This window comes from Bombus terrestris, chromosome 11, assembly GCF_910591885.1.
Source record: "Bombus terrestris chromosome 11, iyBomTerr1.2, whole genome shotgun sequence".
Classification (NCBI taxonomy): Eukaryota; Metazoa; Arthropoda; class Insecta; order Hymenoptera; family Apidae; genus Bombus; species Bombus terrestris.
The window spans coordinates 7,427,493-7,443,489 of NC_063279.1; the positions used below are offsets into that span (position 1 = coordinate 7,427,493).

The 15,997-nt window shown below is 37.6% G+C and overlaps 1 protein-coding gene across 12 annotated transcripts in view; it reads right to left on the reverse strand.

Moving 5' to 3' along the window:
* The window catches only part of LOC100647781 (potassium voltage-gated channel protein eag), a 156,012-nt gene that overhangs the window by 38,445 nt on the left and 101,570 nt on the right, over nucleotides 1-15,997 (reverse strand). For 5 of the 12 annotated variants that reach the window (XM_012313935.3, XM_012313931.3, XM_020865263.2 and 2 more), the window contains exons 3-5: nucleotides 11,216-11,316; nucleotides 6,787-6,919; nucleotides 1,018-1,075 (exon numbers count right to left, since the gene is read on the reverse strand). In XM_012313935.3, coding sequence (XP_012169325.1) covers nucleotides 1,018-1,075; nucleotides 6,787-6,919; nucleotides 11,216-11,316 — 292 coding nt within the window. Of the gene's footprint in view, nucleotides 1-1,017; nucleotides 1,076-6,786; nucleotides 6,920-11,215; nucleotides 11,317-11,921; nucleotides 11,941-15,997 lie in introns of those variants that run through there. The other 7 variants (XM_012313939.3, XM_048410188.1, XM_020865264.2 and 4 more) reach the window with 3 other exon arrangements.

Consider the following 15,997-nt stretch of genomic DNA (forward strand, 5'->3'; position numbering starts at 1 on the left):
ATTTTACGAGAATACGAACCGTTCACAGCAGCTTCAAAATACAATAAACAATTTCTTCCTAAAATCGAAAAGATCGATCGAACCATAGATTTTGAAGAAAAAATTCTTTCATTTCTACGTTACTCAAATACATGGAAGCTTATTTAAGCTTCGTAACATAATCCACATAGTAATCTTTGCAAATAGCTAGAATTGCGAAATAGATTTATCTTGTACGATTAACATTGGCAGAAGGAATTAACGTCGATACTTTTACCCCACACCGAGTGTCTAACGTGACGCGAAGGGGAAAACAATTTTGACAAACAGACAACTTACGATATTGGGTTGTCCGAAAAGTTTCTTTCCTTTTATAAGAAAATAATAGACGCACAATGTTTTTTTTATATTAGTTTATTGAATTATGCACGAACATAATAATAGAAATATAACGAAATGGATCATACCTAATTCCATAAAATAATGTAAAATAGTAATTGTTGTTCATCTATTATCACCGTATGAAACGCAAGAAACTTTTCGGACAACCTAATACATCGTAATAAATAAGTTCAAATAAATATAACAAATCAAAAATAAATTAAAACAAAAGTTAGTGAGAAATTGTACGATTATCAGTCTCAATCACAGCACATATTTCGAAGAAGATTCAAAGAGAAAAATGCTTCGATCACAAGCATTTTCTTTCCAATTTACGAAACGGACAGGGCAATTTCATTTTCGTGAAAAATCTATCCGTACGGTTAAACGTTAAGAAGAGAACATTTTTCACACGTATTTTTAAGCTACGACAAACATCTGATATTCTCGTACAACAAGTAACACGATATCCAAATCATCGTCTTCTATACGAAGCAACGAATACGGAGACTCTACCGAATATTGATATGTCTAACTGTATACTTATATTTACGTATATATCTATGTATAAATATATATAAATTATAGATATATATATATAATAAATTAGGTGTTTTGTTATAGTTTTTGTTATAGTTAGATTCGAGGGTGACTTACTGGTGGGTTTTTCGAGCACTCTTTTGCGAACCTGAGCTAGACATACCTCGTGGGGCACCTTTAAACAGAACACGATCACTCTCGTTATTTCGCACGGCTGGATCGTCAGGAGATCGCTAGAAGATCGCTAGGATCGCTAGGAGATCGCTAGGATCATCTCTAGAGGGCGGGTTTATTTTTCTTTTTTTCTTTTACACTTGTTGGATTATTCGTTGGAGTTTTCAATCTGTCTGGGATTCCTTCCGACACAATCTCAACTCGTTACTGGTCGCTGTCGAGTTTCTTTTTTTTTTTTTTTTTGCTCAACGAGCAATCGCATCGACCGCCGATAAATCCGCTTTCGCGAGTTGCAAGTGAATTTCAATCGAATCGTAACTGAACCGTCGATAACGAAAGCTTCTCTACAGATCTTTTTCTTTACATTGCAAAAGCGATGTATCGAGATATTTGCAGTGCAACGACGTCCCTCGAAAGTAAACGGTAAAAGGCGAAGAATATTCCTCGCGCGTGTCCGAAATTTTGTCTATCTCATGTTATTTGAAACTTACATTGTGTGTTATTTCCTACAATAAATTGAAAATTTCTTTCTAAAAAGAGGAACAACGTGTATCTCGTAATTGGTCCTCATTCGAGCATGCCATTCGTAAGAATAGACGTACGCTAAGTGTCGGTACGCTTAGTGTTAAACATGGGATAGCAGCAACTTTGGATTATGGAAAATACGAGAAATTTCAGTGGAAAATCCTGTACCATTCGAGGCGTACGTGAAACTTCGATGCAGGCGAAAAGCGTTACCATATTTTTCCGATTATCTGGATAAAGTTAAAACCGGACGAGGATCGGTGGCAGAATATTAACGTTGATGGGGAAACTGGTGTTCCAACCGTTGGCTGTCGCACACGTGTTACGACAGGCACGAAATTCGGTTTGAAAATCGTAGCACAAAACGGTGAAGTTGCAGCTGGATTTTTGTTCATACAACGTTTTACACGACTTTGTACAAGTAGCTTTTATCGGCTATAATCACCAAGAAGCGATTTTTCCCGCTTTTATTGTAACGATCTACCGTCAATTTGGACCTGAATACTTCCATTTTGGCAAGTTTAGACTTTTTACAAATTCTATCGTGCGTCGATAACGCTATAACTAAATACAGTATCGTTAAAGTTTCAAAGAAACCGTAGGAAAATCGATACGTTTAGCAATATTTTCAAGAATTTGTTGATCGGTAATTGCACGCAAGTAAACAGAATAGAAAGTTGTAGAGCGAACGAATGTTGTTACGTAGTTGACAACTAAGTGATTGCGGATTTTGTCAACGCCACCTAATGACAAAATCCGCAACCACTTTGTTGCCAACCCAATATAACATTAATCAACGATAGTTAGACAATCGATTATAAAAAAATTCTTCATTTCTCGTAGAAATTTCACGCTTGCCCCTGTATTTGTCCATTTGTAGGACTGCTATGATCTTTTTGTAAAATACATTACGTACATCGTTATGTATTTTCTTGTTATTGGGTTGGCAACAAAGGGACTGCCGATTCTGTCAATGCCATCTAATGACAAAATCCACAACCACTTCTTAGTTGCCAACCCAATATATTCTTCTTTTTCTGTCCTTTTTCACTGCTTTTTTGGAAGCAACGCTTGTGCAATGTAAAACAAAGAATCCATCCGAAGACTTTCGCGCGTCACCGTGTCAAAGTTGAGACTTTCGCGTAGTTTGCGTCCTTCGGAAATATTCCAAATTTCGGTACAGCGTCGGTCGTTCGATTTCGAAGTTAATTTGAAAGTTTTGGGATATTTCGTTGGCAACGGTCGCAACTTGCCCGAAAGCTTCGATCTCGATGGCCGATATATCAGATCGCGAAAGTGGCGTACAAAGCTCGGAGAATCAGAAAAAAGTAACAAATGAAAAATAAAGGAAAATAGAGGAATTAGAAGAGTCGTGACTGAGAATGTCGTCAATCGTGAATGAGATGTCAGGCTGGTGCATATGAAATATCGTTTCCGTGAAATTCCGATTTCACAGGCTCCTGCTACTGCTTCCACATTCTTATCCTGCTATTATCGCAACGTACATTTACCGAACGTTGATACAATTATACGTAAATGCAATATTACGATTCCTATGAACAATTTTACACATTGAAAAATTTAACGCTAATCTTACCAGTTCCGTTGAAACGATCGGTTTCAAAATTTTATTTCATTTAACTTCGTCGTTATTTTTCTTGTTTCTCCAACTTTATGTAAATCCTCGTATTATCCGATTAATCGATTTCCCGATTTTTGTTGATACAGGAATTTGCATAAAATGAAATGGACGAACTAACAATTCGAAGAAAAATATAACGACGAACGTAGAATTTTAAATAAAATATCGAAACCGGTCATTTGGCCGAGTCTGGTGAGTTTAGTACTATAGATTGACGACGCGGTAGTAGTTAAAAGTCGCAAGAAGCAATTTATTAATAATTGCCAATTTATCGTAGCGATACTATTGGTTCGAAAATCATCGCGTAAGAGAACTCTGGACGATGTCCAAAAATCTTGGAACGAATCTCATACCATTTCGAAACGAGAAATTCGTGGAAGAACGTAACGTTCGAAGAATTTTCAAATTCTACGAGTTCTTTACGTAATCCTTGGGAATAGCAAACTCGAGAATATCCTGCAAATTATTTCAATCAGATACGTACACATGTCCGTATAAGCTCTGTTACTCTTAAGCTGCTGTACTGTGTATCTTATTACGCCAATCTAATTTTCCTCTGCCTGTCTATATTTCCTCTTGCCGTATGTACATCTCCTCTTTTCCACGTACATTCCATTTCCAACCCGTCACAAATGAGAGAAAAGAAACGTTGCACGTGATATTTAACGTAGAAATTTGATACGGAAGTATTAAATATAATAATCAGTAGAGAAACCTGATGCGAGTATGTTGAACATTGTTATAGGCAGAAAAATATTAATACAGACGTACGTCGATAATACGAGGGTTGTCCAGAAAGTAACAGGCGTTTACGTATAGAAGCCATACGAAGTGACGCGATGTATTTGCAAAAGGTCAGCCAGCTTCGTTCGTATGTTGGCATAAATTCTAAATTACCAATTACAAATTTCGTCTTACTTTTTATAATTAATCGACGGGTTTACAGCGAGAAGGAGGCAGCTCTGCTCTTTGTGCGCTTTTTCTTAGAAGCACATATTCTGTTTTATTTTAAAAAATTTCATCTTTCGTTTGAGTACGATAAGAATAAAGAAACAGTAATTTTTGAGTAATGAGATACGATTCGAAGAAAGCTCGATATGGCACACTTGCTCAAATTTACCCAACTCGTTCAATTTTCTTCAAACATTCAAATTCATCCGAATTTACCCAGATTTGTCCAAACTCGCTCAAATTTTCACAAGTTTACTCAAATTTGTTCAAACTCGTTCAAACTTGCTCAAACTTGTTCGATTTTTGTTCAAACGTGCTCAAATTTGCACGGATTTATTCAAATTTGTTCAAACTCGTGAAAATTTACACAAGTCCGCTCAAATATGTTCGAACTCGCTCAAACTTGTTCAAACTTGTTCAAATTCGGACTAATTTATTCAGATTTGCTCAAACACTCTAATTTACACAAATTTACTCAAAGACGCTAATTTGATTGGCTTGCTCAAATTACCCGAGAGTGGAGCAGCCTTTTCATCGCGGCAGGCTCTTCAATCGTTGAAGTTCCATTTAGTTTAAGACGGTGATAAGAACTGAAAGTCTGAACGACGACGAGGTGCCGTTTGTCGCACTTTTACGCTCGTTGAACGCTGGAAACGTTCGTCCACAAAAGGAATTTACGGTCGAATCGCATCACTTCACGGTAATAAGATTATACTGGCTGAGAAACCAGATACTCGATCGTAAACGTTTTGATCGCTCGCCTTCCATTACGGCGGATCTAAAGAAACGTGTCCGCGATTCCGTTACGAGCGACCGACGCGTCGTTCCAAATTGCCATTTCTTTCTTTGTAAGATCGAGAAAGATCTTGAAAGGATAACACCTCGCAGGAAACGATGATTCGAAGGACCCCTGATGGAACAACGGTTATGCGAACACGCGGTGGAGGAGTATGTCGAAGACAAACGGAGAACCCCTGTTACGTTACGATAAACGTTGAGACAGGAATGGCGGTTGTAACGAAAGATACCTAGATCAAATAACATCGAATAAATCGAATAGAATCGAAACAAATCTTGGTTCTTCACACGTTCTTCGAACAGTTGATCGAAACTTAATTTTTGGATACGCCTCGTATTTAATAAATTAGTATTTAAGTATTCAAATATATGAGATTAACACCGATGATTAGCGTAGTTAGTAAACGTTAGCTAATAATTAGTGAGATAAAAGAAAGATCGAAGAAAGAAAGGAAATCGTTAGAGAAGACGACGGTTTCATACGCACCAACCTAACGAAAATAGAAAAAGAAATGACTATTCAGAAATGAACAGTAGAATGGTCAATGAAGACAAAAGGGAGAGTCTCTCTCTCTTTCTCTTTCGATTTCTGATATACTCGTGTTGTAGTAGTAATATATAAGTACTCGTACTGATACACGAGGCGAGTCTGCGTGAACCAGGCGACAGTGACGACAACCAACAACACGTGAAAACACACGGGAAACTCTCGAAGCCGACAGTCCACGATTATACAGATGAATGCAGACAGAGTTCGGTATTCGGTGGTCGACCAGCGTCGAGCATGCACAATGATACGTCGTTTTCGTGCCTCGAGGCGTTCTGTCAGAATCATTTCGCCGGCAATCGACGACTTCTGGCCATCTATAGGCCCCAAAGGCGTTCCTTCTTAAATCGTCTCCACGTTCTTCGTAACGCATGTACCAATATCGTCACCTACTGTTATTACACTCTTCGTATACTCAATTTTCTAAATAAATATAGTTATACGTACAGTTGGTTGTCAAGCATAGCGCGATAGTGGAAAGTTTCGTAAAAATATTCGAAAAATCTTACGAGGGACGTTAATTGGTTTTTATCTTCCTCGAGCTTAATTTTATATTACAATTATTGCAAATTTGTAGCTTGAAAACTTCGATTATTTTTAATTCAAGAATTTTATGAATTCTTTGTCTCGATCTTTTTGGCAGTTTTTTACTTTGAAACGTTTCAAGAAAAAGGGAATCTTCTTATATCTTCCTCTTTATACGCGTATCTTCTTATATATCGTAAGAACTGACTTCTTAAACAATTGGGAAACTTGCGAGAGAAACTCGATCGAAACGAACGAATCTGCTCATTTTAGAGGTTAGAAGATTCGTAAGAACATCTTTGTCGAAACGAGTCTCTCCTTGACCAGTTAACTCTATTCGACGAGTATACTCGTCGCGAAGAAATGGCAATATTTTCTATTTTCGTGAGCTCTGTCGGTAACAAATTTCAAAAATAAAACAGTCACTTCATTATAGCTTAATTCTGTTACAACAGCCACACATACTCTGTGTTTGACGAGTATACTCGTCATCGCTTGGTTCTTTTAGCTACACGCTTCTCAAAAAGCTCACAACGGCTAACTGCTTAACAATTTGGGAATTTCTAGTAAAAATTCCATCAAAGAGATCTTCAACCTGTCCGAAACGTGGATTTGATTTTTGTTTGCCTTTAAAGTGGAAGTCGTCGATTCCAACGATGAAAGAAGCCACGAACACCACACTTAAGCTTCTCCCATGCGAAGTAAATATCATAGGGGTACTTACTGTTCTTCTTGTACAGCAGGATCTCGAATTGATCGTGAATCTGGCCCTCGAGGCATTCCTCGATCCTGGCGATCGTATCTTTGTCCGTCAACTCCCCGTACATGAATCCGCAGCGGCAGGACTTTTGCATAACCTGACGGCAGATTAATCCACTTACATCGCTATCTAACCTATTCGTCGTTGAAGACGACGAAAATTTTAGCGTATACCAGTTTTCATGGCTGGATGTTGGAATTTGGCCAAAATAAAGAAAGGACGAATGTATAAAAATTTTCAAAAATGTCCAAGTACGAGGTGGCAAAAAATCGGGAGTCAAAATTGGCGAGTAGTTTAAATGAAAAATTGAGAGAAATTTGACCTAACCCCAATTCGCCACAGCTTTATGCTAGAAATTGCGAAGTGAAAATTCGTTGCGAAAATGGCGAATTAGAAATTGGTGAAAATTCGCGAGTCAGAAATCACGAGATTCTGCAAGTGACAACTATCAAGGACTTTTTTTATCAAGAACAATTATCAATAAAAAAATGAGTAAAAATAACTGCGAAAATGGCGAATTAGAAATTGGTGAAAATTCGCGAGTCAGAAATCATGAGATTCTAACCTTGAAATAGAAATTGGCAAAAATTTGACACAATAGGCGAAAGTTTCATATTGAAGATTGGCACGAGTTTTAAGCAACCAATTGACGAAAATGTTGAATTAGAAAATAGTAAACGTTTGGAAGTAAGAATTCATCAAATATTTCAAACTACAAATTCCCCCACTACTCTAACTCGAATTATCTTTTTATCGCTTTCCGTTTAAAAAAATTACCGCGAATACGAAGAAATTTATTAGAAAACTTTGATCTTTCAACGTCTCGGATTGCATTATATTCACTTGCTCGTGATATAAGCGAACAATGTACGGTATTTTTATTTAAAAATATTCCAACGAAAAGTGAACGAAACTGAGATATACATTTTTATTAAAAAACATTATGTTTATTAGGAAAAGGTGTGTCTAAAGGATCAGAGAGCAACTTTATACGCAACGACTGAATATCCCAACGTCTGACCTTACATCTACCAATTCTCCTATCATCGAATCATCATACATAGCATTTCCTACCATATTTAAACCGAGAAAACCGAAAAAAAACAAAAGAAATTCAATTTCGTCTCTCAATTACGCTACAACCATCGCATCTTTCCAAGAACGAATGCCATAAACATTTCCATTACGCTTTCACGCGTATAATGGAAATCGTACGGTGGCTAAGCGCTAAATTCGATTCATTGTGCTTCGGGACGTTTCTAGCTACGATAAATCCAACGTAACCTGGTAAATTTAATTCACGAGAGAACGAACTAAGGAGGAGAATTGGTAATTAAGCGAAATGAGAGAATCGTCGTGAGATTAGGTACACGGTGAATGTTTTTTCGCGGCGTGAGTTATCGGGAAATTAGATGGAAACCGGCCTGGGGCAGGTGCGACGAACTACAATCGCGTTAAACCGGCTACGTCCGCGTTAAACGGCCAGGATAATCCGATTATCGGGCGTGATTTTCGCGAATGAAATTAGTTTAAAAGTTGAGCTAGCGCAGCGCTTCCTGAAGCTATGAATCGCTCGTACGGCATCAGAATTAGCAGAGTTAAGCTGCGTTTGCATTGGTCCTGTCGCTGGATCGAGCGACTACGTTCCAGTTGTTCGGCTAGAAACTGTTCCGTGTCGGTGTTTGTCGAACACACGTGAAATTTCGTAGACTTTAAGCGGTTAACCGCGGGGGTTAGCTTTAAAAATTCCTTACGGGATTGAAATCGAGCAACGACGAGTATATACGTCGAGTATTCATAAATTTCACGAGAAAAGTAAAGCTAGACGAGGGAAGATTGCAGTTTTATTCGATGAAGAAATTAACAATTCGTTGGAGAGAAAGGTGTTGTTATTAAAAACTTAGAAATTGCTGGGAACTAATAAAGTAAAGTGCAGAAAACAATTCGGGGAATCAGCCAATGCGATGGGGAAAATAATCAACTGAATTTATAAAAGGCAGTGCATTGTACGGAGTACAATCGATATACCAAAGAGAATAATCAAATAATCAGACTTTTTTTGTAAAATACATCATAGTTTTAGTGGAAATACAAAGAAAGCTAAATGTAATTTATATTACCTTTTACTAAAATTTTGAGTTCTTATAGTAAATGCTAATTTTCTATTTTACACGACGAATATACACGTTAGCCGTACCGAAGCAAAATTTTGCATTGACGTATATATACGTCAAAGCAAAGTTTTACATTGACGTATATATACGTCAAAGCAAAGTTTCACATTGACGTATATATACGTCGGAGCAAAGTTTTGCATTGACGTATATATACGTCGAACGCAGTTAGCTGGTTAATGGCATTGGATAAATCGTACTATTCTTCAGCCAGCATTGGACGTCGAGCTACACGATTCTAGTGACACTGTTCTCGACAGTGCAGGTAAAAATTGAATTGGAAAGAGGATCTTCCATCCAGTCGTTGCACTGAATTGCTTACTGGAATGACACATTCAGCCAGCACTGAATATCGAGTCTACACGATTCCAGTTACGCTGGAACGTTACTCGAACGTAGATTATACCAGTTACAAACAAGTGCTGGAGTGGGCCATTGGACTGGACTGGAACACCATTGGATCAATGCAAACTCAGCTTCACGGGGCGGTGAAAATTTATTGCAATCGTCAGCGACCGGCGAAACGAAGAATGTCAATCATCTGTCAATGAACGACGGAGAAGAATTCGTGAAATTATTAATCGATACAGGCGGATGACGACAGCTTTTCAAAAAATCGCTCAACTATTGTAGATTTCTGCTTGGAATTAGCGTAGAAGTTTCAACGATTTCTCAAATGGTCTTAAACACGCACGTAACATTTTATACGAAATATCTGCGACGAAACGACGTGCTCGTCATCGACGATTGTCAAAATCGAAATATCGCGAACTCCGAGAAACGTCGAAGAAGCTCTGCTACGTTCGAACGTTCGGGCAAAATTTAATTCCTCGCGCGAAGATGAACAAGCGTATTCATCTGGTCAATACGCGAATCTAGCAAATTAAATTAAATTATAAACATAACAAGCTATGGTTCAAAATCGAATAATAATAATAATAACAATAACAATAATAATAATTCTTTTGCATGTCGATTACGTGTACCGTATGTTTCTATGTTGAAAAAACCGGAGATGCGTAAAATTGTTCTAGACAAATTGGGTTGGCGGACGAAGAAAGTTTAAGAAACGTCGAACTAGCGTGCAAAGTTGCTGAGAAAATGGCTGGTATATGGGAGTTTCACCGAGGTATTCCGATACGATGGTGAATTCGTGAGGCGGGTTAGAAAATGTTTCTCTCTGAGACTTTTTAGCGTTTCTCACTTTTTTAGCACGCTACGAGCTTATCCTCGCCATCGTATAAATTTTGCAGCTCTCTGTTATCTCCGATGACTTTGATAAATTTTCATCGGATAGTGCAACCTTCGATTATCATAACGCGCTTCGGGTATCGTTTCGGATTAAAAAAACAAATTAGCTCATTAGTTCTCAATAAAAAAATCAGATAAATCGAAGTGTTTTTTGCTTACTATACGGGGTGTCTCGCAACAATAATACACGAACGTAAAGCTATAGATATTTATGTTTGCGTGTGCAAGCATCTTCCATCTCTATCATTGCAAAGTTTTAAAATGTTCGAAGAAATATTAGAATTTATCGTTTCGAGATCGAATCTCACGCACGAGAACAGCAAACATACATCGAAACTATTGTACTATATATACGTGTCGATATAATATATATACATACATCAAAGTGTACTACAAACACTATGTATCTTGTTTTATTCTCCGTTGAAGAGAAAAAGTGTATCGACTAGCGTATTTGTTGCATATTATATTTTCCCTAGAACTTTCCTACCAGGCATTTACGCACTGCTATGCGAAATTCTACTCGTATTTTCACCCGTACGATACATCGGCTAAGTTTGTATACTAAATTGCGAGCCACCCAGTATATTAAGATTTTATCAAACAACGCTCCAAACAAACGTCTGAAACGTATCTTCTCGTATTTCCTCTTCTCATTACGTTTGCATTCTCCATGAGAATTGATTGTAAAATTCTGCCAAATAAAATAAAAAAAAATTACCTTTGTATTATAATTATAAAAATATAATTGCCAGTATTGTAATATAAAAATATGATATAAAAAAAAAAAAATAAAGAAAAATATCCCGAACAATTATTTCTCCGTGGAAACTCGATTATCGTAAGTTTGGTCGAAGGAACAAGTTTGAAAAAGGGTGGAAGGGGTAAATTGAAAAGGTAAGTCCGGCCACGAAACGTTCGCCGTGGGACGAAAGAGGCTTAAGGAAAGCGGAGAACAGGCTATTTACCTCGGCACGATTATAGCCAGAGATTTTGCAAAAGCTTTCGTTGCAATAGACAATAGGGAAGTCGACGATCTGAGCGTTCGCCAGGAGAAAACTGCTGTCAGCTGTGAACAGAAAAAAAGAACACACGGAAAGATTAGCTCGTGTTTTTCCCATTCTTTCGTACAATTAGAATTGGAAGAAGAATTTGATTAAAAAATTATATCCGAGAAGAGGAGTTCTTTAAAAAAGAAAAATCGTTCTGAGTTCTAATCAAAATTTCTAAATGAAATTCAACGTAAATCGGGAGAATAATTTTTAATTAAACTCTTCTTCCTTTATTTATTTCTTTGTCAGTATAAATCCCGGACTTTTCCATAAAATGAATTACAATCGTTTAAATATACATCGGATCCATGTTTCTTCGATCGATATTTTGTTTTTTATTCGTATAATCTCAACGAAAAACAACGACAATTCACGACGTTTCTTCTACGTTTCATTTTCATATTAGGTTGGCAACTAAGTGATTGCGGATGTTGTCAATACCAACCTAACGACGAAATCTGCAGTGACTTAGTTGCCAACCTAATAGTATTCTCGAATAAATTTATTTAAACTAATTTCAGATAATTTTCGAATACGATATAAAAGATATTACAAAAAGAAATACGAAAGTACTAATAAATACTAATTCTATTAAATCGTTATTGAACGAAGTTTAATATACCTGCACCTCGTTAATCGGTGTATAACCTACAATAAATAGGATGGCGTGTCGATACTTTTTACAGCCACTGTAGAAAAAGAAGAATGATAGAAAACGAGTTACTTTATCGAGCCTGTAACCTGGTGATCATAAATATTGCAACAGCTACTCATTACGTTTATTGTTTACGCTTGAACCTATAACTTTGTTACATTATTTAGTACTTAAAAATGAGGTGAGTAGAAAATAAAAACAATGGGAAGCGTTCGATCCGTGCTAAGTATCGGCAATTCTCGTATCTTTGTTTGTATATTTATGGGTGGCAGTGTTTCCAACATTAAAAACGTATCCAAAGTTTGAACAAGACACGTTTTCTCTTCTGTATATTAAAACTGATCTCACAGATTTACTCCTCCACAACTTTAATACACGTGTGCCTTACAAATATTTAAAAACATAACCTTGCACGTAGTCGTTGTAGGAAGATTTCCACCGACGATATCAAATTTTTTTTTATTGTGTAATTTGTACTTTACAATTTGTCCAGCTGGACATTCGGTAAATTTTTCTAGCTTTATTGCTAATTAACATATGGATGGCTACCCCCAGCGTGGTACCATTTTCGAGTTTGTCTATTTTATGTCTTTAGTGAGGTTAGTGGGGTGTTTTCTTTTTAGTCTTCTTTCTATGAGAGTGCTATGAAATTAAATTCATTTTTTCTCTCTTTTTTTCTACTTTCCTATTTACTTAGATATTAAAATAACACCGTGATATCCTAATCCGTATTTATTCAGCCGGCGACGTTTTTGGCACGTAATAAAGCCGGAATAATAATAACGACGATGATTTTTCGCATAGCTAGCGTGCATTTTCCGTGGAAATTCCAACCTCTTCAACCAGCCCGCTCGGTCAGGTTTCCTCATCCACTTATTCGCTGGCGGCACACGTACCGCATTAACGAGCTTTATACCTTTATTCGAGCCGCGTCTACCGAAGAAAAATCGTGGAAATCGTCATTCACGCGTCCCCTCGCTCCTTGATCCAATTCCCGCTTCAAGTTCATTTGAAATTCCTTTGATATCGCGGGTCTACGACTACGTTAACTCGCCAGAGTAGTCGGACGCTCCTTGTGTAAAAAACCTTTTTACGCGGACAATTACCGAAGTTTGCATACAGACGCTTATCGAATTTTTCGTGTTTCGCTTGCTTTTCATAGTTACACCGAGAAAAGCGTACCTCGTCGATTTCAACCAACTCGAAGGAAACAACTTACCAAGCGAACAATGTTCCGCGCTATTTTTTCCTCTACAAGTAACCGCAGCTCGAGCTTAGTTTCCCAGATGCTCGTATCGAATATTCGATACGATTCGTGTCACGATTATACTTTCACGTATACGCATCATTTTCGAGCAGACGGCTGCCTTTTCATACAGAGGTCTATTTAATTTCAAGTCATCGAGATAAGGAAATAATTTTGATTTCCTGATAATTAATTGAGATAATTCATTTTAACTCATCGATGAGAGATCATTTGAGGAGAAGTCTTTTCTTTTTTATTTAATTTGTACAGCTGGACATTCGGTAAATTGTCTTTGATATCGCGTAGAAAACAGGGAGAAGAATATGGGTTGGACTGGATCAGTGTTCGACCTGTTGAGGTTCTCTCGGAATAGAAAGAGGAATGCGTGGATGAATGTATAATAGAAATATATCTAAGTAAGTGTAAGTATAAGCTGCACCATTTGTGCAACGCATGTTCCTAGAAAAGAGCTGTGAGGTTGAGAGACCCTTCAAACTGATTCAAAGCTAAAAAATACTCAATGGCTTCGACGTCTAAGAAAACTAAACACTAGAGAAGATTTAGTTTTGCTAGAAGTGGGAATCGCTCCAACGCGATCGACATTGTTGTTTCTATCTAGTGTTTTTATCTAGAGAAAGACATTTGCATGAAATTACGGCTCCCTCGAAGCCATCTATTTTTTGTTCGAAACGTTTCCCGGTACCAATTACGATTACTTTTACAGATGTGTTCATAGATGTCGATTTAAATTGGACAGCCTGTATATTGTGAATATTTCAAGATTCTCAATTAAAAGGATCGGTACGTATCGTCGATACCGTGTTTTCGTTGAGAACCTTGAAATATCGACAGTATCGTCGATAAAACAGTAAGCGACGACGAGTATACTCGTGGAACACGAGTTATGACGTAGCAGTTGTAACGAGAAGACTGTTCTATTTTTTAATTTTATTACTGCGAGTCACTGCGATTGCTAAATTGTAATTTAAACGGCAAACTATGACTACGTTTTACGCATGACGAGTATACTCGTCTTAACACAAAATATTGTTTGCGAGCGCTTTATAAGAAAATTACGCGAAAAACATGAAAAATCAAATGAATCAGACTTTTGTGTTGCTATCTTAAAAGTATTATTTCGTTTCGAGTACACAGTATCTTTCGAAGATTAAGTTTCTCACTCTTCGAATTTGATGCTTATCTTGCTCCGGCTCACTGACTACGTCACATGAATCCTTTGTATCGGTTCGTATCTCGAATTAATTCTTGAGCGACACATTATCACTTTTATCATTTGCCCGTAGATAAAAGTCCAACAGCGTAAGACCTGGCGACCTCGTCAACCGAACAATGCGTCCTCCCTGACCGATTCATCTCTCACGATAATATTAGTCTACTACCTTCAGGTTCCGTCTTTTTGTTACAATTTTCTCATAAAGCGTTCGCAGAACTATGTTTACGTAACATTTCCTCCTTGTTCCCATTCGTAAAACAAACTGGTAAGTTTGGTCGTTTAACACCAAGACACCCTGTACATATTTTGATAACACCTATCCACTATATTTATGCTCGTCTTGTGGTTAATTTTCTTCGCGTTTCGTTACTCGTTGCTATTTTCCTGACTTTCTTTCCTCGTAGTGTCTCTCTTTCTTTTTACACTTAAACTACATTGTTCAAGTTTACGAAAGTCCGTTGATACCGAGACACCCTGTATAATAGAAGAAAAAACACGTAAGACGTGTATAAAACACGGGTTCCATTCAATGCGTCAACAATAGCGTCAACTGTCTGCTGGTATTAGCACAGAGAGATGCTAGGGGATTTTTCTTCCTGTAGATTTATTGCTGCGGATAGTTGATGGTCGGCCTGATCAGGAAAGCCAACCCAAAGCCAATACAGAGCACAAGTTGGCTAGCGACGAAATAAGTTTCCCTTCGATTTCCATTAATCAACATTAAGTTTCCGTGTAATTTCAACCCTCGAAACAATACCAAATCTGTGACAGACCATAGTGATGCTCAGTGTGTCAGGTTTGAGCTAGTAATTTTCATTCCTCGTTAATTACAGTAATGAATCTACACAAATAAAAATACTTTCTCACGTCCCTCTGCTAATACTGTCGGTCGGTAAAAGCTGTCGTCGGTGAAGTCTGGCGTGTGGTGCAAATTTCGTGTCGGTGAAAACACGACCAGTAAAACACATTGTTCCTGTCACGATGCTGGGAAACAAGCAATAAATAAAGCCGCTGCTGCTGATGATGTTAATTAAGGGAAAAATTCGATCCAAGGAAAACCGTGTAACGGAAAGATAGAGATATTTCATAAGTGGAAAGTCGCTGACACTGAAATACGTTTGAAAGGAATAAAAGTGCGGTCGAAGAATGTGCAACGGAAGGCAAACTGAGAGAAGATTCATTCGCGTATGGTTTGCAGGCTGAGCGAGACCGAAGAAAAGGTCCTTGAACTTGGGCAGACAAAAGACCGAGAAACCAAAAGTGTCTAAAGGAATCCGGAAAGCGAAAGTTTGGCAGAAGACGCGAAGCAGAAAGACTTTTTCTTTGCGAAGCGTTGATTGGTCGGAATGTTGCATCTATTCTGCAACTGCCACATCCACTTTAACCAGTTAGCTGTTGCGACATCTTTGAAAAACGTGTACCTGAACTGTGTGGCAAAAAGTAAGCGACGGCGAGTATACTCGTCAAGTTCTATCTTTTTTTCTAACATGACGAATGTATTCGTCGTAACACAAGGTATTGCTATTTCTTCGTGACGAGTATACTCGTCAGATATACCTAATT